Source organism: Haliotis asinina, chromosome 7 (genome assembly GCF_037392515.1).
Source record: "Haliotis asinina isolate JCU_RB_2024 chromosome 7, JCU_Hal_asi_v2, whole genome shotgun sequence".
NCBI lineage: Eukaryota > Metazoa > Mollusca > Gastropoda > Lepetellida > Haliotidae > Haliotis > Haliotis asinina.
The window spans coordinates 19,007,311-19,034,897 of NC_090286.1; the positions used below are offsets into that span (position 1 = coordinate 19,007,311).

The 27,587-nt window shown below is 44.6% G+C and overlaps 1 protein-coding gene across 4 annotated transcripts in view; it reads right to left on the reverse strand.

Moving 5' to 3' along the window:
• LOC137290380 (glucosidase 2 subunit beta-like) overlaps positions 1 to 27,587 on the reverse strand; it is a 41,127-nt gene that overhangs the window by 1,931 nt on the left and 11,609 nt on the right. Inside the window, exons 9-13 of one of the 4 annotated variants that reach the window (XM_067821275.1) lie at positions 26,036 to 26,114; positions 22,971 to 23,117; positions 15,064 to 15,204; positions 986 to 1,067; positions 96 to 165 (exon numbers count right to left, since the gene is read on the reverse strand). In XM_067821275.1, coding sequence (XP_067677376.1) covers positions 96 to 165; positions 986 to 1,067; positions 15,064 to 15,204; positions 22,971 to 23,117; positions 26,036 to 26,114 — 519 coding nt within the window. Of the gene's footprint in view, positions 1 to 95; positions 166 to 985; positions 1,068 to 15,063; positions 15,205 to 22,970; positions 23,118 to 26,035; positions 26,115 to 26,513; positions 26,593 to 27,587 lie in introns of all 4 variants that reach the window. The other 3 variants (XM_067821276.1, XM_067821277.1, XM_067821279.1) reach the window with 3 other exon arrangements.

Here is a 27,587-nt window from a genome sequence, read left to right on the forward strand (position 1 = left end):
TACAGCACTCAGCAACTCTACATAGCACTTAAGCACACCTACAGCACTCAGCCAAAAAAACCAGAAATTCAAAATACAACTGCAAAGAGCCATACCTTATTTGTGACTCCACATCTTTAACCTTTTTGTCAGCTTCATCATACAAACGACGCGCTTCATCTGCCACTAAAAGATGTCATTTTGAATGAGTGTAATGAATGTTAACATTATGACGTGACAGAGGCAATTGTTGTATGCAGAGATTTCTGTCATGTAACAGGAGTTACATAGATAGATCTTTGTTTAACACTGCATCTAGCTCTGTATCAGCTAAATGATGGAAATATTTAAATAATCAATACTAGACCAAACAATCCAGTTTTGGACATTACAGCACTGATCTATCCCATATGGACATGGATCAAATCTATTGATCAGTCTAAAACATGTCAAGTGCTGCCAAGTGATAGAAAATTGTTGTCACTCTGGAGATTGGTTGTTTTTACTTCCAGTGGTCAAAATTAAAAGTGACATTTTTATGGCTCAAGGTCTAGGGACTGTTCTATGAAACAACCTTGGTGATGCAACAGTTGTAATTTTATGTTAAGGCATGGGAGCTATGATCACCAAAGCCCTAAGATCACTTTGTACAATGGCACCCAGGACAGCAAAAGTGGCACTGCCACATAATGGGTGTAAGAAACCCATGGATGTTGGCACTTGATGAATGGTATTTGTCACGGCTTTGGTGTGTTCCAGAAAAATATATTTGGTAGGACAGAGGGAGGTGCACCCTATATGTTGACATTAAAGGTTCTTGAAGGAGAAAGGTACAACTACTCTTATCGTCAGGTTATAACACAATCAACTGAGTCATTAAGTGTGACATTTCAATGCATTTAGCTACATCATACTTGGGATTCTTGTAACAGAAAGTCTAGAAGGATGAGTAAAGCGATTGATATTCTATGTGCTCTATACCAACTCATACAACTTGGGTATTTACCTTCAATGAGTCTTTTTGTCTCCTCATCATAGTCTGGCATCTTCTCCTCGTCTTCCTCTTCTGCCTTCTTCTCTTCTGCTGCCTGCAATAACACACACATCAAAGCTCACTACTTGCTCATTAGGTAGTGAATACGACAAAATTGAAACTTTTCAATGATACTGGAATTATTTTTAGTGAGAGTATATATTCATAGCAAGAATTACAAAATACTATGAAATGAGTTGAATGCCAACTAACCATTACCTACATAGCAGGCATACCTGCACATACATGTAAAGCACTAGATGAATGTTACAGGCTAACCCTATGCAGATAGGTAATGATTTCATTTCATCTAGAGATACGGTCATAGTGAATGAGTGAGTTTAATTTTAAGCCACACTCAGCACTATTAAAGCCATATGGCGGCAGTTTCTAAATAATAAATTAGCATAGTCGCCTTTTGTGGCAAGCCTGGTTTGCTGAAGACCTATTCAAACCAAATCTTCACGGGTCAGATACAGTTATAAAAAAAGGGGAATATGTTCTCTCATGAAACAAAAATATAGCAACAAATTTCTCTACCTGCATAAAAACAATCTATACAATAATACATACACCTTGAACCTGAGATTATGCTTGTCAGTTTAACTAGTGCCTGCGTCTTAAACATATCTTACAATGATCATAACTATAACTATTCATAGATTCTCCTGCAGACAAAACAGGCATGCCATGTGATGGAACAGTCAAGAAGCAATGGTGAACACATCATGCAAAAGTTGGAGCAGCTCTGTGCAACAATCTATTCATGTTGAAGGATGTAAAATTCCAGAGAAAATCAGCACAGAAAACACAGAATAAGACAAAGTGCCCTCTAAAGACGCAAACATTGTTTTCAAATCATGGTTCACTGTGCCTTGTGAAGTAAATGCATGCTGATTTTTAGTGGCAACATATTAGTCTGTTAGCATCAGATGAATTCCCCTTGTTTACCAGATAGAACCTGTGCTTTACATCAGATAATACCCTGCACTCTTCAGATAAGCAACTCACATGTCTGACAGAGTAAAAAAGTCAGACATTGACACTGTTCAGGGCAACGTTCTACAGCACATTGCAGCCAGACAAATAACTCACCAAGAAGAATATTTCTACATTCTTTTAGGAACAAAATACATCTATTTACATGTCTATTAAAACACTCTTCAAAGTTGATTAAACAACAGATGTCATGCGCAATCTGGCCCTAACAATGTGGACATTCAAGAAAAGAAAAATAGTAACAATTGATGCAAACATAAGCATGCAAGGTAAAGAAGCCTAAGTGTGCATGAACTGTGTCCTGTCATTGTTTACATCCATGCATCCTGCATGCATAAAGACAACACTGTCAGGAGGACAAGCTTTAGATTGGATACCTCAGTATACCTCGCATCTGATATATTAGAATGCTGCAAGATGGATTGTGATCCTGTAAACAACTGCAACGAGCACATGAGACACAGGTGCTACAGTTTTCACCTGGGATGGGCTACCAACTGCAACTACTGAGACGAGCACATGGGACACAGGTGCTACAGTATTCACCTGGGATGGGCTACCAACTGCAACTACTGAGACGAGCACATGGGACACAGGTGCTACAGTATTCACCTGGGATGGGCTACCAACTGCAACTACTGAGACGAGCACATGGGACACAAGTGCTACAGTATTCACCTGGGATGGGCTACCAAATGCAACTACTGAGACTAGCACATGGGACACAGGTGCTACAGTATCCACCTGGGATGGGCTACCAACTGCAACTACTGAGACTAGCACATGGGACACAGGTGCTACAGTATCCACCTGGGATGGGCTACCAACTGCAACTACTGAGACTAGCACATGGGACACAGGTGCTACAGTATTCACCTGGGATGGGCTACCAACTGCAACTACTGAGACGAGCACATGGGACACAGGTGCTACAGTATTCACCTGGGATGGGCTACCAAATGCAACTACTGAGACTAGCACATGGGACACAGGTGCTACAGTATCCACCTGGGATGGGCTACCAACTGCAACTACTGAGACTAGCACATGGGACACAGGTGCTACAGTATCCACCTGGGATGGGCTACCAACTGCAACTACTGAGACTAGCACATGGGACACAGGTGCTACAGTATTCACCTGGGATGGGCTACCAACTGCAACTACTGAGATGAGCACATGGGACACAGGTGCTACAGTATTCACCTGGGATGGGCTACCAACTGCAACGACTGAGACTAGCACATGGGACACAGGTGCTACAGTATTCACCTGGGATGGGCTACCAACTGCAACGACTGAGACTAGCACATGGGACACAGGTGCTACAGTATTCACCTGGGATGGGCTACCAACTGCAACTACTGAGACTAGCACATGGGACACAGGTGCTACAGTATTCACCTGGGATGGGCTACCAACTGCAACTACTGAGACGAGCACATGGGACACAGGTGCTACAGTATTCACCTGGGATGGGCTACCAACTGCAACTACTGAGACGAGCACATGGGACACAGGTGCTACAGTATTCACCTGGGATGGGCTACCAACTGCAACTACTGAGACTAGCACATGGGACACAGGTGCTACAGTATTCACCTGGGATGGGCTACCAACTGCAACTACTGAGACGAGCACATGGGACACAGGTGCTACAGTATTCACCTGGGATGGGCTACCAACTGCAACTACTGAGACTAGCACATGGGACACAGGTGCTACAGTATTCACCTGGGATGGGCTACCAACTGCAACTACTGAGACTAGCACATGGGACACAGGTGCTACAGTATTCACCTGGGATGGGCTACCAAATGCAACTACTGAGACTAGCACATGGGACACAGGTGCTACAGTATTCACCTGGGATGGGCTACCAACTGCAACGACTGAGACGAGCACATGGGACATAAGTGCTACAGTATTCACCTGGGATGGGCTACCAACTGCAACTACTGAGACGAGCACATGGGACACAGGTGCTACAGTATTCACTTGGGATGGGCTACCAACTGCAATTACTGAGACTAGCACAAGGGACACAGGTGCTACAGTATTCACCTGGGATGGGCTACCAACTGCAACTACTGAGACTAGCACATGGGACACAGGTGCTACAGTATTCACCTGGGATGGGCTACCAACTGCAACTACTGAGACGAGCACATGGGACACAGGTGCTACAGTATTCACCTGGGATGGGCTACCAACTGCAACGACTGAGACTAGCACATGGGACACAGGTGCTACAGTATTCACCTGGGATGGGCTACCAACTGCAACGACTGAGACTAGCACATGGGACACAGGTGCTACAGTATTCACCTGGGATGGGCTACCAACTGCAACTACTGAGACTAGCACATGGGACACAGGTGCTACAGTATTCACCTGGGATGGGCTACCAACTGCAACTACTGAGACTAGCACATGGGACACAGGTGCTACAGTTTTCACCTGGGATGGGCTACCAACTGCAACTACTGAGACGAGCACATGGGACACAGGTGCTACAGTATTCACCTGGGATGGGCTACCAACTGCAACTACTGAGACGAGCACATGGGACACAAGTGCTACAGTATTCACCTGGGATGGGCTACCAAATGCAACTACTGAGACTAGCACATGGGACACAGGTGCTACAGTATCCACCTGGGATGGGCTACCAACTGCAACTACTGAGACTAGCACATGGGACACAGGTGCTACAGTATCCACCTGGGATGGGCTACCAACTGCAACTACTGAGACTAGCACATGGGACACAGGTGCTACAGTATTCACCTGGGATGGGCTACCAACTGCAACTACTGAGACGAGCACATGGGACACAGGTGCTACAGTATTCACCTGGGATGGGCTACCAACTGCAACGACTGAGACTAGCACATGGGACACAGGTGCTACAGTATTCACCTGGGATGGGCTACCAACTGCAACGACTGAGACTAGCACATGGGACACAGGTGCTACAGTATTCACCTGGGATGGGCTACCAACTGCAACTACTGAGACTAGCACATGGGACACAGGTGCTACAGTATTCACCTGGGATGGGCTACCAACTGCAACTACTGAGACGAGCACATGGGACACAGGTGCTACAGTATTCACCTGGGATGGGCTACCAACTGCAACGACTGAGACTAGCACATGGGACACAAGTGCTACAGTATTCACCTGGGATGGGCTACCAAATGCAATTACTGAGACTAGCACATGGGACACAGGTGCTACAGTATCCACCTGGGATGGGCTACCAACTGCAACTACTGAGACTAGCACATGGGACACAGGTGCTACAGTATCCACCTGGGATGGGCTACCAACTGCAACTACTGAGACTAGCACATGGGACACAGGTGCTACAGTATTCACCTGGGATGGGCTACCAACTGCAACTACTGAGACGAGCACATGGGACACAGGTGCTACAGTATTCACCTGGGATGGGCTACCAAATGCAACTACTGAGACTAGCACATGGGACACAGGTGCTACAGTATCCACCTGGGATGGGCTACCAACTGCAACTACTGAGACTAGCACATGGGACACAGGTGCTACAGTATCCACCTGGGATGGGCTACCAACTGCAACTACTGAGACTAGCACATGGGACACAGGTGCTACAGTATTCACCTGGGATGGGCTACCAACTGCAACTACTGAGATGAGCACATGGGACACAGGTGCTACAGTATTCACCTGGGATGGGCTACCAACTGCAACGACTGAGACTAGCACATGGGACACAGGTGCTACAGTATTCACCTGGGATGGGCTACCAACTGCAACGACTGAGACTAGCACATGGGACACAGGTGCTACAGTATTCACCTGGGATGGGCTACCAACTGCAACTACTGAGACTAGCACATGGGACACAGGTGCTACAGTATTCACCTGGGATGGGCTACCAACTGCAACTACTGAGACGAGCACATGGGACACAGGTGCTACAGTATTCACCTGGGATGGGCTACCAACTGCAACTACTGAGACGAGCACATGGGACACAGGTGCTACAGTATTCACCTGGGATGGGCTACCAACTGCAACTACTGAGACTAGCACATGGGACACAGGTGCTACAGTATTCACCTGGGATGGGCTACCAACTGCAACTACTGAGACGAGCACATGGGACACAGGTGCTACAGTATTCACCTGGGATGGGCTACCAACTGCAACTACTGAGACTAGCACATGGGACACAGGTGCTACAGTATTCACCTGGGATGGGCTACCAACTGCAACTACTGAGACTAGCACATGGGACACAGGTGCTACAGTATTCACCTGGGATGGGCTACCAAATGCAACTACTGAGACTAGCACATGGGACACAGGTGCTACAGTATTCACCTGGGATGGGCTACCAACTGCAACGACTGAGACGAGCACATGGGACATAAGTGCTACAGTATTCACCTGGGATGGGCTACCAACTGCAACTACTGAGACGAGCACATGGGACACAGGTGCTACAGTATTCACTTGGGATGGGCTACCAACTGCAATTACTGAGACTAGCACAAGGGACACAGGTGCTACAGTATTCACCTGGGATGGGCTACCAACTGCAACTACTGAGACTAGCACATGGGACACAGGTGCTACAGTATTCACCTGGGATGGGCTACCAACTGCAACTACTGAGACGAGCACATGGGACACAGGTGCTACAGTATTCACCTGGGATGGGCTACCAACTGCAACGACTGAGACTAGCACATGGGACACAGGTGCTACAGTATTCACCTGGGATGGGCTACCAACTGCAACGACTGAGACTAGCACATGGGACACAGGTGCTACAGTATTCACCTGGGATGGGCTACCAACTGCAACTACTGAGACTAGCACATGGGACACAGGTGCTACAGTATTCACCTGGGATGGGCTACCAACTGCAACTACTGAGACTAGCACATGGGACACAGGTGCTACAGTTTTCACCTGGGATGGGCTACCAACTGCAACTACTGAGACGAGCACATGGGACACAGGTGCTACAGTATTCACCTGGGATGGGCTACCAACTGCAACTACTGAGACGAGCACATGGGACACAAGTGCTACAGTATTCACCTGGGATGGGCTACCAAATGCAACTACTGAGACTAGCACATGGGACACAGGTGCTACAGTATCCACCTGGGATGGGCTACCAACTGCAACTACTGAGACTAGCACATGGGACACAGGTGCTACAGTATCCACCTGGGATGGGCTACCAACTGCAACTACTGAGACTAGCACATGGGACACAGGTGCTACAGTATTCACCTGGGATGGGCTACCAACTGCAACTACTGAGACGAGCACATGGGACACAGGTGCTACAGTATTCACCTGGGATGGGCTACCAACTGCAACGACTGAGACTAGCACATGGGACACAGGTGCTACAGTATTCACCTGGGATGGGCTACCAACTGCAACGACTGAGACTAGCACATGGGACACAGGTGCTACAGTATTCACCTGGGATGGGCTACCAACTGCAACTACTGAGACTAGCACATGGGACACAGGTGCTACAGTATTCACCTGGGATGGGCTACCAACTGCAACTACTGAGACGAGCACATGGGACACAGGTGCTACAGTATTCACCTGGGATGGGCTACCAACTGCAACTACTGAGACGAGCACATGGGACACAGGTGCTACAGTATTCACCTGGGATGGGCTACCAACTGCAACTACTGAGACTAGCACATGGGACACAGGTGCTACAGTATTCACCTGGGATGGGCTACCAACTGCAACTACTGAGACTAGCACATGGGACACAGGTGCTACAGTATTCACCTGGGATGGACTACCAACTGCAACTACTGAGACTAGCACATGGGACACAGGTGCTACAGTATTCACCTGGGATGGGCTACCAACTGCAACTACTGAGACTAGCACATGGGACACAGGTGCTACAGTATTCACCTGGGATGGGCTACCAAATGCAACTACTGAGACTAGCACATGTGACACAGGTGCTACAGTATTCACCTGGGATGGGCTACCAACTGCAACGACTGAGACGAGCACATGGGACATAAGTGCTACAGTATTCACCTGGGATGGGCTACCAACTGCAACTACTGAGACGAGCACATGGGACACAGGTGCTACAGTATTCACTTGGGATGGGCTACCAACTGCAATTACTGAGACTAGCACATGGGACACAGGTGCTACAGTATTCACCTGGGATGGGCTACCAACTGCAACTACTGAGACTAGCACATGGGACACAGGTGCTACAGTATTCACCTGGGATGGGCTACCAACTGCAACTACTGAGACGAGCACATGGGACACAGGTGCTACAGTATTCACCTGGGATGGGCTACCAACTGCAACGACTGAGACTAGCACATGGGACACAGGTGCTACAGTATTCACCTGGGATGGGCTACCAACTGCAACGACTGAGACTAGCACATGGGACACAGGTGCTACAGTATTCACCTGGGATGGGCTACCAACTGCAACTACTGAGACTAGCACATGGGACACAGGTGCTACAGTATTCACCTGGGATGGGCTACCAACTGCAACTACTGAGACGAGCACATGGGACACAGGTGCTACAGTATTCACCTGGGATGGGCTACCAACTGCAACTACTGAGACTAGCACATGGGACACAGGTGCTACAGTATTCACCTGGGATGGGCTACCAACTGCAACTACTGAGACTAGCACATGGGACACAGGTGCTACAGTATTCACCTGGGATGGACTACCAACTGCAACTACTGAGACTAGCACATGGGACACAGGTGCTACAGTATTCACCTGGGATGGGCTACCAACTGCAACTACTGAGACTAGCACATGGGACACAGGTGCTACAGTATTCACCTGGGATGGGCTACCAAATGCAACTACTGAGACTAGCACATGTGACACAGGTGCTACAGTATTCACCTGGGATGGGCTACCAACTGCAACGACTGAGACGAGCACATGGGACATAAGTGCTACAGTATTCACCTGGGATGGGCTACCAACTGCAACTACTGAGACGAGCACATGGGACACAGGTGCTACAGTATTCACTTGGGATGGGCTACCAACTGCAATTACTGAGACTAGCACATGGGACACAGGTGCTACAGTATTCACCTGGGATGGGCTACCAACTGCAACTACTGAGACTAGCACATGGGACACAGGTGCTACAGTATTCACCTGGGATGGGCTACCAACTGCAACTACTGAGACGAGCACATGGGACACAGGTGCTACAGTATTCACCTGGGATGGGCTACCAACTGCAACGACTGAGACTAGCACATGGGACACAGGTGCTACAGTATTCACCTGGGATGGGCTACCAACTGCAACGACTGAGACTAGCACATGGGACACAGGTGCTACAGTATTCACCTGGGATGGGCTACCAACTGCAACTACTGAGACTAGCACATGGGACACAGGTGCTACAGTATTCACCTGGGATGGGCTACCAACTGCAACTACTGAGACGAGCACATGGGACACAGGTGCTACAGTATTCACCTGGGATGGGCTACCAACTGCAACTACTGAGACGAGCACATGGGACACAGGTGCTACAGTATTCACCTGGGATGGGCTACCAACTGCAACTACTGAGACTAGCACATGGGACACAGGTGCTACAGTTTTCACCTGGGATGGGCTACCAACTGCAACTACTGAGACTAGCACATGGGACACAGGTGCTACAGTATCCACCTGGGATGGGCTACCAACTGCAACTACTGAGACTAGCACATGGGACACAGGTGCTACAGTATTCACCTGGGATGGGCTACCAACTGCAACTACTGAGACGAGCACATGGGACACAGGTGCTACAGTATTCACCTGGGATGGGCTACCAACTGCAACGACTGAGACTAGCACATGGGACACAGGTGCTACAGTATTCACCTGGGATGGGCTACCAACTGCAACGACTGAGACTAGCACATGGGACACAGGTGCTACAGTATTCACCTGGGATGGGCTACCAACTGCAACTACTGAGACTAGCACATGGGACACAGGTGCTACAGTATTCACCTGGGATGGGCTACCAACTGCAACTACTGAGACGAGCACATGGGACACAGGTGCTACAGTATTCACCTGGGATGGGCTACCAACTGCAACTACTGAGACGAGCACATGGGACACAGGTGCTACAGTATTCACCTGGGATGGGCTACCAACTGCAACTACTGAGACTAGCACATGGGACACAGGTGCTACAGTATTCACCTGGGATGGGCTACCAACTGCAACTACTGAGACTAGCACATGGGACACAGGTGCTACAGTATTCACCTGGGATGGACTACCAACTGCAACTACTGAGACTAGCACATGGGACACAGGTGCTACAGTATTCACCTGGGATGGGCTACCAACTGCAACTACTGAGACTAGCACATGGGACACAGGTGCTACAGTATTCACCTGGGATGGGCTACCAAATGCAACTACTGAGACTAGCACATGTGACACAGGTGCTACAGTATTCACCTGGGATGGGCTACCAACTGCAACGACTGAGACGAGCACATGGGACATAAGTGCTACAGTATTCACCTGGGATGGGCTACCAACTGCAACTACTGAGACGAGCACATGGGACACAGGTGCTACAGTATTCACTTGGGATGGGCTACCAACTGCAATTACTGAGACTAGCACATGGGACACAGGTGCTACAGTATTCACCTGGGATGGGCTACCAACTGCAACTACTGAGACTAGCACATGGGACACAGGTGCTACAGTATTCACCTGGGATGGGCTACCAACTGCAACTACTGAGACGAGCACATGGGACACAGGTGCTACAGTATTCACCTGGGATGGGCTACCAACTGCAACGACTGAGACTAGCACATGGGACACAGGTGCTACAGTATTCACCTGGGATGGGCTACCAACTGCAACGACTGAGACTAGCACATGGGACACAGGTGCTACAGTATTCACCTGGGATGGGCTACCAACTGCAACTACTGAGACTAGCACATGGGACACAGGTGCTACAGTATTCACCTGGGATGGGCTACCAACTGCAACTACTGAGACGAGCACATGGGACACAGGTGCTACAGTATTCACCTGGGATGGGCTACCAACTGCAACTACTGAGACTAGCACATGGGACACAGGTGCTACAGTATTCACCTGGGATGGGCTACCAACTGCAACTACTGAGACTAGCACATGGGACACAGGTGCTACAGTATTCACCTGGGATGGACTACCAACTGCAACTACTGAGACTAGCACATGGGACACAGGTGCTACAGTATTCACCTGGGATGGGCTACCAACTGCAACTACTGAGACTAGCACATGGGACACAGGTGCTACAGTATTCACCTGGGATGGGCTACCAAATGCAACTACTGAGACTAGCACATGTGACACAGGTGCTACAGTATTCACCTGGGATGGGCTACCAACTGCAACGACTGAGACGAGCACATGGGACATAAGTGCTACAGTATTCACCTGGGATGGGCTACCAACTGCAACTACTGAGACGAGCACATGGGACACAGGTGCTACAGTATTCACTTGGGATGGGCTACCAACTGCAATTACTGAGACTAGCACATGGGACACAGGTGCTACAGTATTCACCTGGGATGGGCTACCAACTGCAACTACTGAGACTAGCACATGGGACACAGGTGCTACAGTATTCACCTGGGATGGGCTACCAACTGCAACTACTGAGACGAGCACATGGGACACAGGTGCTACAGTATTCACCTGGGATGGGCTACCAACTGCAACGACTGAGACTAGCACATGGGACACAGGTGCTACAGTATTCACCTGGGATGGGCTACCAACTGCAACGACTGAGACTAGCACATGGGACACAGGTGCTACAGTATTCACCTGGGATGGGCTACCAACTGCAACTACTGAGACTAGCACATGGGACACAGGTGCTACAGTATTCACCTGGGATGGGCTACCAACTGCAACTACTGAGACGAGCACATGGGACACAGGTGCTACAGTATTCACCTGGGATGGGCTACCAACTGCAACTACTGAGACGAGCACATGGGACACAGGTGCTACAGTATTCACCTGAGATGGGCTACCAACTGCAACTACTGAGACGAGCACATGGGACACAGGTGCTACAGTATTCACCTGGGATGGGCTACCAACTGCAACTACTGAGACGAGCACATGGGACACAGGTGCTACAGTATTCACCTGGGATGGGCTACCAACTGCAACTACTGAGACTAGCACATGGGACACAGGTGCTACAGTATTCACCTGGGATGGGCTACCAACTGCAACGACTGAGACTAGCACATGGGACACAGGTGCTACAGTATTCACCTGGGATGGGCTACCAACTGCAACTACTGAGACTAGCACATGGGACACAGGTGCTACAGTATTCACCTGGGATGGGCTACCAACTGCAACTACTGAGACGAGCACATGGGACACAGGTGCTACAGTATTCACCTGGGATGGGCTACCAACTGCAACTACTGAGACGAGCACATGGGACACAGGTGCTACAGTATTCACCTGGGATGGGCTACCAACTGCAACTACTGAGACTAGCACATGGGACACAGGTGCTACAGTATTCACCTGGGATGGGCTACCAACTGCAACGACTGAGACTAGCACATGGGACACAGGTGCTACAGTATTCACCTGGGATGGGCTACCAAATGCAACTACTGAGACTAGCACATGGGACACAGGTGCTACAGTATTCACCTGGGATGGGCTACCAACTGCAACGACTGAGACGAGCACATGGGACATAAGTGCTACAGTATTCACCTGGGATGGGCTACCAACTGCAACTACTGAGACGAGCACATGGGACACAGGTGCTACAGTATTCACTTGGGATGGGCTACCAACTGCAATTACTGAGACTAGCACATGGGACACAGGTGCTACAGTATCCACCTGGGATGGGCTACCAACTGCAACTACTGAGACTAGCACATGGGACACAGGTGCTACAGTATTCACCTGGGATGGGCTACCAACTGCAACTACTGAGACGAGCACATGGGACACAGGTGCTACAGTATTCACCTGGGATGGGCTACCAACTGCAACTACTGAGACGAGCACATGGGACACAGGTGCTACAGTATTCACCTGGGATGGGCTACCAACTGCAACGACTGAGACGAGCACATGGGACACAGGTGCTACAGTATTCACCTGGGATGGGCTACCAACTGCAACTACTGAGACGAGCACATGGGACACAGGTGCTACAGTATTCACCTGGGATGGGCTACCAACTGCAACTACTGAGACTAGCACATGGGACACAGGTGCTACAGTATCCACCTGGGATGGGCTACCAACTGCATTACACATGGAGGAAACCAAAACTGCATAACAGAATAGTCTTCATAACAAGACTTCTAGTTTCCATGGATTACAAACACTTCAACCACTAGCGTAACCCACACCGATAACTTAGTAGCTACAATACTATTTAGCACTGAAATGGACCAAACTGAGTAAAGAGCAATCATTCAGTTTTTATCTTGAAGGGTTAATGATATGAAAAGATTTGACAGGTGAATCAACGTCAGTGAAAGGTGAGACAGTTTTTGAGTTGACCACTGGCCCACCCACCACCAGCACCCCAACAGACAGTTTTGTTCTCTCCACAACCTTGAATTGAACAATACATGCATTACATACAAAACAAATCACAAGCTTCTAAGATGGGTCAGAGAAAAACCATCATTCATGATATCCCACATTCTCAACAGAAGAAATTTCAAACCAATGGAGTAGTCGACTGCTACCAGACAAACTAAAGGTTGTGAGCGATGCCCTGTTAACCAGATATAATCAGAATTCCAACACTTTACATTTCAGGTTTGTGACAGGTGATGATACTTGATGCTTGTTCTGTCCTAAGGACAAGTGTCTAAGCAGTAGAAACACTGTGGGTTGTGTGGCCATGATCATTTGAAACATCAGAGACATATGCTACAAGAAATCTCCAAGAAAATATTTTGGAACAATGATTTCTGATGTCAGTCTTTGTGTAGTCTTTGTGTAGTAGTAATGTAGTGGCTGTTGGTGACTTGATGACACAAAACCTCCAGGGCTGATCAAGACATGTTGGTAACTATTAAGTGTTTGATTGCAACTTGTCCATGGTAGGATACAGTTGCTGATAACATGGTCATGATTTAAATTGCACATGTAATTTTATTTGTAATAAAATCAGTGTGAGTAAAACACCTACAGGTTTTTGATGGTTTAGTACATGTACTAATATATGTATAATAATATTACCACTACATTCAAAACACAACAAAATTTCAATGTGAAGTTTCACAAAATGCAGTGTTTTCAGTGGCTTTCACTGATATATTTAGTGTATGAACGACACATTTCAATGTTCATACAGTTCTCACTGGACTGTAATCTTGTTGGAGTGCCATAAACACTGAAAATACTTCCACATTACAAGGTAATATCCTGGGAACGTATTTAAGATAAAATATTTACCTTGTACAGAATTTTTTAAATCTTGAATTGTGTTATGACATGCAACTGGAGTAATCTTAGAGTTTAACTTTCTGTTTGTGCAAGGTTAATCAGAGTATGATATGCTCCACAACATGTTGGCCAGAATAATACTTGCAGTCTACAGCAATCTTTGAACTTATCTCACTGTCTAACATATCTTTCTAAGCATCTTTGTTGGCTTGTGGTTTAAACAACTGTAGATGCAGTAGGCAAATACCAACATACAGATTAAGCAGTAGATGTTCCACACAGAGTTTAAGCATACAACTAACGTAAAGGTTTACGAGTTGTGCTCAAGTGTAAGCGTAAGAGGGCAGCCATCACTATTCTCCAGCTGTGAAGGAGCAGAAGAGGCATATCTTCTTTGTTAACTTGGAGCTAGTTTCAAGTCTTACTATGATGCTAGGGTACATCTGTCACATCACCACAATAGAAGGATGTAAGGCAAGCAGACAGAAAGGGCAATCTCTACTCACAGGAATATTATAATCATCTTCTTCCTCATCATCGTCACTTCCATCATCATCCTCAAAGTCATCAGGTGACCCTCCCTCTGTTATGTCCTCTATGGGAGGGGGCACCTGCTTTCTGTCAGGGCTAATACTGGGGGGTTTTACCTACAATGAATGACAGGGTAGGAGGAGATTCACCCAGGTCACACCAGGCATGCACAGGTCATGTCAGGTGTACAAGGCACACCTGCTTTCTGCTTCCTGACCTCAGGATGAACATGGATAATATCTCCAGTTCAAAGACATGAGGTGTAAACAATATTACTTGAGTTTTAACATTGCTACAGAATCATTCCTTTGTGCATTCCTTTCTATTTATGGATGAAATTCCTATTGTCAAATTAATGAACCCACACTGACAAAAGTGATCAAACATAAGCATGTAATCTTGGAGATATAATCACAAAATGTGTAAATGGATTTCTGATGAACTACCAGTTTTATTTGTACTTGTTGCATCCCAATCCCCAATACAGAAGAGTAATATATTTAACATAACCATTTTCCATGGTTACATTTATACTGCTGCACTCCTTATAGAGTCTTCATTGATACTTCTTCGTAGGTCTCATATCATGTCACAGCAATTATGAGTTGTAGAACGAATATTCCCTTCAATGTGTACATTCTTTTCTAAAAATACTGGATCCAACTCCAACTTGATGACAACATAACCAAGGAAACACACATAGTACTTTTTCCAGTGGGTGGTCATTTTGAAATCAAGATATACAACTAAATACTAGGAAATGCTGGGTTGCTGTCAGTACTTTATTCAAAGTGCGGGTGACAATACATTTGGGCCTGAAAACGTGATAGAATTCTACCAAGTGTATGGGTCATGTATGTGAGCACAATTTATAATTCCTGCAACATTATACACAAGATATGCTACAAGTTATTATAATGTAAACCAATGGAACAATAACAAGAATTGCTGAAGAGCCAATTCATGCAGGTTTTCTTGTTTTTGCCTGAATGCTATACATGGCACAATCACACATGGTGGCTCCAAGCTAAGATGTTTCTCCATTACAATATACTATCTTTGGTATCTGATATTTGAAAACAACTGATTCTGGATAGTTAGGGGAAAACGAAAAGCTATGAAATAGGACTATACTCCGTCTATAGTATGGACATCAACATCAAATCATGCCCATACTATAGAGAAACATACCCTATTGTGGCCTCAAGGCATTGTTAGACCTCTAATCTCTACCCTTCTTCATTATTTATTTAGCACACACATTTTCTGTTCTCACTGCCACTGCTATGTGATACTGAGTTATGATACATGGGTCCAGGACCAAACTGTCTGAGGGAGTTGGATACACTGAACAAGTGTCTCAACAGGAATCTGAGAACTGGAACAACTGATGCTCTGACAAATTTGATCAATGTTGTGCTTCTGCTAAATAATGCCTTACATGAAATTACTCAAATATTAAATGAGTAAATATACAATCCATATTAGAAGTGTTAACATATAGCAGAACACATGTCTCCACAGACTGTCTTCCTAAACAGAATGCAAACAAAAAGAATCTATCCACTGACCATAACCAGCTACAGTTTTGAAATCTATACAGGTGAATTATCCCTTGCTAGTTTGTAGTACCAAACATCATGTTACATGAAATTAGTGACTGTAAGTGTTGAGAATTACGACTTAAAGCTGCTGATACCTACTTTAACCAAGCATAAAACCTGCACTTGAGAACCAGAGTTTTACTGATGACACTGATCGGTGAATGGCTTGTCAAGTGGACACAGCTAATGATTTCAAGTTACCACAAAATAGAGTTTTTCTATATAAGGAGAAGCTTGTCACATAATGCAAAACAGAGCTCCGGAGAGTATGAGTAACACATGAAGACAGTCAAACAATTTTACAGTATTCTTGAAACGACATAGACAACTCGTAGAAATGCTACAGATTTGTTAACACATATGCTAGATACATAAATCTTGACTGCATGTCCCACATTGAATAATCTTACTTATGTGAGAAATATTTCACTGCCATAAGTAATTGTGATCAACGATATGATAAGGATTCGGTATTTTCCATGACGCAGAAAACCAGCATATTTAAGTCCCAAATACATGTCCATGACTCCTGCTCATGTCACAAGGGAGTCATAATGGCTGCTAAATTTTTATGCCTAGGGGAAACACTGAGCATTACTCACATCATTACATCATTCTTGACCACTTAAAGTGTCTAGTTCATTCTTCAGAAAAGATTCCTTACATCACCTACCATCACAAAACTGAGCAAGTTGGAATCACAACATAACAAGCACTGGCAACAAACAAAAGTGTGACCATTTGCAAAGATGTTAATCACATCCCTCATGACTGTAGACAACTATACCCTTCTTCCTTATCCAACCAACTGAACCTCCCTACTCCTCAAACAGTATGAAAAGATTATTGTCAATGGTCATGAATGTTTGAAGAAATAGGTTACCTCTACCCATGTGATATTATACCTTTTATCAACAGAAAGTAAGTAAAATGTACACAATGTCATTTTTATGATAAAATTGATATTTCATACTTGTCCTGACTCATGCTTTATTGCTTATCACCCCTTCCTCCCAGATGGCCAGTGGAAATTCCATAGAAGCGACCATATGATCACTCATCATGAGCCACCTATCCTTTTCCAACCTCATGACTGTCCACATGCCAAACCTAACTCTCTCCGATATATGCCCCCACACAGGCCTACAGGGAAGCCCAAGTGTTGAGAGATGGTTGGGAGGGCTTAATCTCATGAGTCAGGATAAGTATAAAATATCAATTTCACCATGAAAATTACATATTTTTCCTAATCCTGACTCATGCTTTACTGCTCACTAAATCAGGATTCAGGATTACCTGTCAGACTGTATTCAGATCTGTGTTCGCTTATAAATACACCCCCTGGGAATTCTTCTCGTGGCTGCAAACTGGATTTCTGCCTGAGATCTGACTGAGAACCATCTTCTTACACCAGGTATGAAAAGCAATCTTTGTATATTATGTGGAATTAGATACTCTAGACACCTCATTGTCTAGATACCTGGAACTACCTATATGTTAAGGTAAGGACTATTACCAAAACTGGTGTCGTGATCCATACATTAAAGTAAGGACCAAAGCTGGGTGTTAGTTCTATTATGCGCTGACTTATCTTCTTCTTACGTGGGTGTATCTCGTAGATAGTGTTAGCAAAGACTGTGTCTGATCTCCAAAAGCAGCCATCCATAATTGATGAGATCCAGCAGGTCCCATGGAGGATGAGTGTTGTGGCCAATGCTCTTACTTCATGAGGGTTTGAAGCTCTTGAAGGCTCTAACCCAGCTGCTTTATATGCTCTTAGGATCACTGCTCTGATCCAAAAGAAGACGGTCGTCTGTGAGACGAGTTCTGTATGTCATTTGGACCCAGGATATCTGATAGAGCAGGACTGGCAATCTGGTTGTCCTAGCAATTGATTGTTCACGATGAAGTCCAACCTAATTCCTAGGTGGACAACAGTGTGGTTGCCTGCTTCAAATCTAATATGGCGGGTATCTGGGGCGTGGACTTCAAACATTCTGGCTGCAGTTGCTAAGGCGAGCAGAAATATCGTCTTCTGAGTGAGCAACTCAAAAGATGTCTGCATCAGATGCTCATAATCTTCACTCATGAGATACCACTCGGAACTCCTGCTGTTGATCCTCTAACTTAAAGGATCTCAATAATGCCATTGATTCAGGAACCTTTGTCAACATCACTCTTGTCTTCATAGTGATGACTGAGCTGATATCTGCTCAATAAGTTGATAGTGTGGATCCTTTCAAGTGTCTGGAAGACCTCAAATGACATAAGTAGTCTACTACTTGAGACGCTCTTCTAGCCACAAACCCCTCATGAGCAGTGTATTGGTCAAAACGTCTCCACTTGTCGTCATACAGTTTCCATGTAGATCGATATAAAGTCAATGTTACAGCTTTTGCTACCCTGGTGGAGAAACCTCTTCCCTGTACAGAGGATGTAATATATTCCATATGTGTAAATGGAACACTTCCGGTTTAATGTGTTTTTGCCACATGAATGAGGATGAATGAGGAGGTTCAGCCAATCTGCCATGGGTTCACTGTTTCTCTATGAGGTCTGGAAACCAGGATTTCGACGGCCAGTAAGGGTGGATCAAAATCAGTTGCAGGACCTTATCTGTTTCATTTTGCATAGTACTTCTGCTAACAGGATCAGAAGTGGAAATGCATAAGTGTTCAAGCCCTCCCAAGATACAGCCAGAGTGTTGACAGTCCGTGCTAGTGGGTCGGACAAGATGAATGTCGTCACCTGTCACCTGTCACCTGTCATTGAATCAGGTTGCGAACAGATTGATGAGAGGACGGACGACTTTCTGTTATCCACTGGGAAGCTTCTACATGAAGCATTCACTCTGTGTTTTGTGATGGACGTACTGGTCTGGATAGGGCGCCGGTTCTTTGCCCCTGGTATATGACAAGCCCTGACTCTCAAGTTGATCTCTTCCATGATGTCGAATATATTAATTGCAGTAGGGGCGCTGATCTGGTAGACCCTTGCAGGTTGGTGTAAAAGGCCACCATCGAGTTGTTTGGATGTATCATCAGGGCTCGATTCTTTAGTTGCATTCTCCTGTGTAGAACTGCTTCTGTATCTAACTGCTTTCAATTCTAACTGGTTGACGTGGAGGCTCCTCTCTTCTGTCGACCATGTGCCTGAAGCAATTGCGTCGCTGAAATGCGCCCTCCACCCCCCACCCATCCATGGAGAGACGCATCTAGGTAGAGTTGTAGGATGCACACTGGCTGGCTCTCTCAAACAAATTCTGCCATAAACATTCCATGTCACTGTCGGCTACAGCAGGTAAAGCTTTTAATTGTTCTGGCAGGTTCAACTTCTGCATATCGTTCAAATGTTTCAACAGAAGCGCTGTAGAGGTCTTAACTTCAGTCTTCCTCTGCATGTAAGATCCTGTGCTGATGTCAGTAAACCTAACAGACGCTGCCATGCTCTGATGTTTTGAGGCTTGCGCAGGGCTTCTGGTAATGACAACTGTATGGTCTTCCATCTGTCATCTGGAACCTGAATTTGATTCTCTGTAGTTAACAATTTGATGCACAGGAACTTCAAGTCTTGCGATGGTTCCAATACTGACTTCATGAGATATACCAACCAACTGAACTGCATCAACAGGTTGATCGTAAACTTCAGCTGTTGTTTGAGTAGATCTGCTACTTGATGTGCATGTATATCATTGTCTAGGTAAAAGGCACTATGTAGACCTTTCTGATGATGAAGGGCTGACGAAATTCCTAATGGCAGAACCTTCCATTGGTAGTGTTTGCCATCGAACAGGAACAAAGATATTTCCTGGATTCTAGATGCATTAGAATGTGGAAATATGCATCCTGCACTATATCTAGTCTTGCCAAAAAGTCGTTGGGTCGGATGAGATGTCTCAGCCTGGGCGTATGTATCATCTTCAACTTCACTGGTCTAAATAGGTATTCTCTGTTGAAGTGTCTCATATGGTATATGAGCTTGAACTTTTCTTTGGAGTTTTTTTGGGGCACTAGGAAAATAAGAGAATAGAACCCGGTCGTAAGTCTGTGTTGATCCAACACTTCAACAGCTGCTTTCTGTAGTAATGTGTCGATAGCTTCTCTCAACTTGCTTCTCTGTAAATCTGTATATGTGTGGACCAACAGTCTTGTCAATGGAGGCTTTGACTTCAACTGGATCTTTTACCAAAAGCTTCCTTCATGTTATTAGCAACGTCGAAGATGGGCTTCATCAGCAGGATGGTGATAGTCCTCAACCTTCACATAGTATGTCTTGGCCAGATATGAAGTCTTTGTCGGGTATGTATGATATCAGGAGGCCGTCAGCCACCCAAGATAAGACTTCAGTATCTGGGTAGATATATGAGTCATTTATAACATCCTGGTCTTCAACAAACACCGACCTTGGATGCATATCTTCAACAATGGCTGCTGATAATGCAGTACAAGACTGCTCATCAATACCCCGCTAACTACTGCGAGAAAACTCGCTATCTACAACTTTTCCCTGATTAGACATCTGCTTCTGCTGGATATCGAGCTTCTTTCCAGCCTGCCTGACACACCCTATGGATGATCATGTCAAGAAAGTCTCCAGCATAGTAATCTTCACCGTTGTTACAAGGCCACTTCTGTGTGACAACCGTCAGTTTCATCCTCAGATTTCAGTGATGACATAGTGTTTTCAAATGCAAAAGGGTTCAAAAGGACATCTGCTTTTGCTTGATCAACGATGCCCAAGGTATTATCCCTCAACGGGAGCAATGATCCTGATGAAGACTGTTGCGATGACATTGATGATGATAGACCTCTAAACTTCATTGCAGTTAGAGCAACATTAGATGACCTCTGTGAAGGCTTTTTGGAGGATGGAGTTGACCTGGTCTTTGAATATTTCGCCGGAGTCTTGACTGATTTCCTATTATCTGAGGCATGGACTGTTACCTCTGCCACCACTTGAAATAGCACCAACTTCGACTGAGACGACATCAGAACCCAGATTACCATGAACACTATGCAACCGCAACAACTCACCAAACCTGACAACAGGTTGTGTGAAATTATTTTTAAAGTTTTATGTCACGTGTGAAAATTTTTACAAGTCAAACATCACGTTATTAATAAATAACACAGGTGAACACCATGTCAGAGTGCAAACACATGCATATAAAATGATAACAGTATAAATACAACAACATCAATGCCTAGTCAAACGAAAGTACAGCAACAGAAGAACCAAAAGGTGTGTGTCAAGCACGGTACGTGAAGTCAGCACTGTTGGCAATACACAAACAGTCCCCTAAAAATCAAGTTGAAAAGAGCGTGTATTTATTGACAAAATGTTGATTTTTGTTTCAATTATGATGAATAATACATCAATAAAAGCATTCATGGCAGAATTGGGGCTAAATATCTGAAAATTAAACTAAAGATAAGCTGCAAAGGGACCCAAGACTCACTGCCCAACCGTCTGCTCAAGCGATTAAGGAGAGATTGATGTTTGGCATGTGTACAGTCATGTGGGCACTTTGGGCAGAAAAAGGGGAGGTGGCACAAGGTGAGTGATTGTATGCTCGGCTTCTAGGGAATTTGAAGGGATTCAAGTTTCCACTGACCGTTTGGAAGGAAGGAGAGATAAGCAACAAAACATAAGTCAGGATTAGGAAAAATTGTGTGTCTTATCACAGTATATAGACAGCCCTCTCAGTTACTAACATGTTGTATATGTGCAAGTGTTTTCTTACCCTATACAGACAGCCCTCGCAGTTATTGACATGTGTTGTATATATGCAGGTGCTCTATAACCCTATACAGACAGCCCTCTCAGTTAGTAACAAGTTGTATATGTGCAAGTTTCTTCTTACCCTATACATACAGCCCTCTCAGTTACTGACGTGTTGTATATGTGCAGGTGTTCTATCACATTATATGGACAACCCTCTCAGTTACCAACATATTGTATATATGCAGGTGTTCTATCACCCTATACAGAGAGCCCTTTTACTTACTGACATGCACTGTATATATGCAGGTGTTCTATATTCCTACATAGACAGTCCTCTCAGCTACTGATGTGTTGTACATATGCAGGTGTTCTATAACCCTATACAGACAGCCCTCATCAGTTACTGACGCTTGTATATATGCAGGTGTTCTATCACCCTATACAGAGAGCACTTGCAGCTATAGCCATGCACTGTTAATACACAGGTGTTTTATTACCCTACACCCAAAATGGCAGTGTGCATGATCCAACACGAGGCAACATGATGTACTCACAGCATCAGTGGGTGATGGTGGAGACACATCTTCATCTCCCTTGGTTTCACTCTCCTCCACTGGAGGTTTATAGATTTCCTTGATGTTGGGCCAGATCTTCTCCAAGAACTCATCCTCTGTGCTCTGCTCCTGGTCCTCTAGGTACTCCTTCAAGCCAAAAGTAAATACTCAACTTCTTTAAACCACACTTAAATACTGATCTCCTTCCAACCACAAGTAAATACAGTATTCCTGCAAACCACAGGTGAACTAATGAAGAGAATGCATCACACGGTCATTGAATCGTAGTACACATTAATACTGCCCACCAGTCCCACAACACTGTACACATTAATACTGCCCACCAGTCCCACATCATAGTACACATTAATACTGCCCACCAGTCCCACAACACTGTACACATTAATACTGCCCACCAGTCCCACAACACTGTACACATTAATACTGCCCACCAGTCCCATAACACTGTACACATTAATACTGCCCACCAGTCCCACAACACAGTACACATTAATACTGCTCTCCTGCCCATCAACACAGTATGCATTAATACTGCTAATAATTATAGTTCTACCTATTTATAAATGGTATAGTGTATAATATTTGCGGATGTATGGGATGTACATTTTTCACTTTCCAAAACACTGTATATATCCTGTATATCTGAGCACCGTCAAGATATCACTGAAGATTGTACATAGTATTATGTAATAATATGTGACATTGTATTTAGAGAGAAGGCACCCATAAGTAGTGCACTTGTGTCTAATCCCTTTGCCTTTTGGGCAATAACAATGCTTAAACTAATACTGCTCTTCTGCCCAAGACATAGTACACATTAATATTCCATAACAGCCCAACAACAAAGTACACATTAATACTGCCCTCCCATCCAACAACACAGTACACATTAATACTGTACTCCCATCCAACAACACAGTACACATTAATAATGCACTCCCATCCAACAACACAGTACACATAAAGCCTGCTTTCCCATCCAACAACAGACATTAATACTGCACACAGCCCAAACAACACAGTACATACTGTAAATCATGAAATTAATGCGTCATGAATTTAATGCGAGTGCAAAGGTCTTGTCTACAATGCGTCATGAAATTAATGCGAGCTCAGGAAGCTGTGTTGATCAGAAAATGCGACACCCTGATTCTTTGTTGTTCATATTCTTTTCATTTCTTATTACCACACACTAGTTACCTGAATTGAACTTGTTAAGCATTGAATGGAATGGAGCTGACGATGTTTTGATTACGCTGCCATGTTTGATCACGTGAATTCAAGGTGGCCATGAAGAACCAATTTATTAATTGGTATGCCAACAAAGTGTCAGACAATTTCACAGGTTCCAAAAAGGACTTGTGGATTTACGAATAAGTGTGATGAAGCCTCTACATGCCAAATGGATGGAGGCCGCGATTGCAAAGGTGAGCAAAGATCGCTAAACTATCCTGCGTGGCTGGAGAATGTCCGGTCTGGCTGATGTGCCTCAATGACTTTGAACAATTGACAGTGATTATTGTAACCAGTGATAACACACTTGCGATACTGAGGAAGTGACCTGTGTTGTCTGGTGTAGTGTCAACACTTCTGCTTAGTGACAAAATTTCCCGATGAATAATTTCAATAGGTATTAAGTAGTGTCAATGAAAGGAAGAGATTTCCGTTTATTCAAAAGTACACCCCCAGACTGAAATGCGTCATTTTAATAATGCGACACATGTACAGACGCATTTTTCGCATTAGTAAAATGTTCGCATTAATTTCATGATTTACAGTATTAATACTGCACTCTCATCCAACAACACAATACACGTAAAGCCTGCTCTCCCATCCAACAACAGACAATAATACTGCACACCAGTCCAACAACACAGTACATATTAATACTGCACTCCCATCCAACCATACAGTACACATTAATATTGCTCTCCCATCCAACTACACAGTGCACATTAATATTGCTCTCTTGCCCAACAACATAGTACACATTAGTACTGCTCTCCCATCCAACAACATAAAACACATTAACACTGCACACCAGCCCAACAACACAGTACAGATTAATACTGCACTCCCATCCAACAAAACAGTACACATTAATACTGCACTCCCATCCAACAATATAAGACACAATAATACTACACTCCCATCCAACAATGTTGTACATATTTATACTGATCTCCCATCCAACAACACAGTACACAGTAATACTGCTCTCACATCCAACAACAAAGTACACAATAAGACTGCCCTCTCATCCAACAACACAGTACAGATTAATACTGCACACCTGCCCAACAACACAGTACATATTAATACTGCACTCCCATCCAACAACACAGTACACATAAAGCCTGCTCTCCCATCCAACAAGATAAGATGCATTAACACTGCACAACAGCCCAACAACACAGTTGCAGTTTGATACTGTACTCCCATCCAACAATACAGTACACATAAATACTGATCTCCCACCCATTTACAAGTCCATTTGATATGAATCTGCTCCTTATGTGGTGTGTATATACACTCCTCCATGTCGCAGTGTGCACTGCATTTGCAAGATATTACATTCAGTAGTATCCTGATATTGGAACCCTCAGATTTTGACAGCTAGTGTCCTGTATCTTGTCACCAAAATCATCCAATTACAAACATTATATATTATGGTTGACAGAGATAAAGATTGATCAGGGAAAAGATATTACTAGTATGCTGTCAAGAATACATTTGCCTTTCGTCAAAAAAACTTTGTTTTATTTTACTTTTGTACATTTTAAATATGTTTGTTTTATTTTACTTAAGTTTGCTTAGGAAACATTTATCTTCAAATTGAAAAAGAGGTTTCAGTAAATAAAAGTAAAACCTCTTTTTATCCAATCAAAATCAAGCGTTCCTTAATGTAAAGGAAGAATAATGCTTTAAAACCAACCATGTGGGGGTCACCTGCTCATGAAGTAAAGCGCACATACAGCATGTGACATGCCATGTGGAGATGTTGGGAGGTCCCAACCAAGCCATATTAAGACACATGACCATACCTTTGCTTCCTCCTCACTCACTGTACCATCAGAGTCAATATCAAACTCTGGGTGTGACATCATTTCACTGGTGTCAACACTGCAATAGACAACCATACACCTTACTATAGGCAGAACACACCAACACACATGCTGCCATTAAGCACTACATATACCCAACATTGTTCTAGCATGTCTAAAGGTTCACCTGAAGAGTCACTGCCACCAAAAAGAGCGTGGGAGGTAAAGCAGAGCAGGCTTTAGAAACACTTCACCAATTAGAAAACACAATAGTTACGATTAAAACTGAACTAGGAAAGCTTTAATTCAAACCAGAAGCCCAAACAATGTCAGTTATATGAAGCATTTGGTATATGAAGAAGCAGCAAGTCAGACATGACTATGTGTTAACTAGAGTCTGACTTGTTACTAGAAGTAGCAGGCTCCTCTCAAAACCACCTGGCTGCAAGGCAAACAACTGTTGCCACATGCCAGCTACCTTGATCTCCTCAACGGTCACAGATCCATCCATGTTTTTGTCAAAGCATGACTGGGATAACATCTCATCTACTGTTATGCTGAAAGCAAAATGCAACACACATCCTTTACACCTCCCCATGTACTGAAAATGAATGTGACATCAATCAGCAACAATGCAGCCAACACAATCTATGCAAGGAAATAAGGAAATACCAACTGGTACACCCGTAATGAAAACAACCCATTGTTGAGCTCACTGTGAAAAGTTACCATTACAATAACAACTACTACACTGATGCCAGCGGTATCTGCATGAAGGTCTGACCACACCTCCATAAAAGTAGATGAAGCTGCTTCTTAACTGGTGAGTATGAGTGAGTATACTTTTACGCCGCTTTTTGCAATATTCCAGCAATGTCACGGCAGGGAACACCAGAAAATGGGCTTCACACATTGTACCCATGTGGGGAATCAAACCCTGTCAAACCCCGACGAACGAACTCTTTAACCACTGGGCTACCCCACCGCACATTTCTTAAGTGGCATTTTAGAAGTTAGTATGATGAGGATGAAGGCTTTTATAGATAGACATGTCTAGATGAGGCTGACAAAAATGGAGTATTCAGTCATCTCGTCACTTCCACATTTTAGCTATTTTTAAAGTGTCAGAAACGGAAGAGGACATGTTTCACAGAAGAAACACACCAACATTTCATATCAAAGTTGGAAGCTCCAGGAACATTAAGCATCTGTTTAAGTCCTTTTATTGTTTCTAGAAACACTCAAGTTTGGTGTTGTGAAACCTTCACACAGAAAGGTAATGTATCTGAGTAACAGAGATTATTGATCAAGAACAGCTTTCAATTACATAGTAACATTTCAACACTTCAAACACAGGTACTGTTTACCAAAAGGTTCATTGGGAACAGGGAAGTACTCCTTCATCTCCATTTCTAGAAGGTCCCAACATAACAATAGTGTCCTGTATGAATCCCAAACCTTCAGTCTGGTGAAGGAGACCCACCACAACTTCTGACCAATGCTTCTAGAGTGATGAAACCTAAGGCATTTCTGCTGACATCAGTACAAGTCC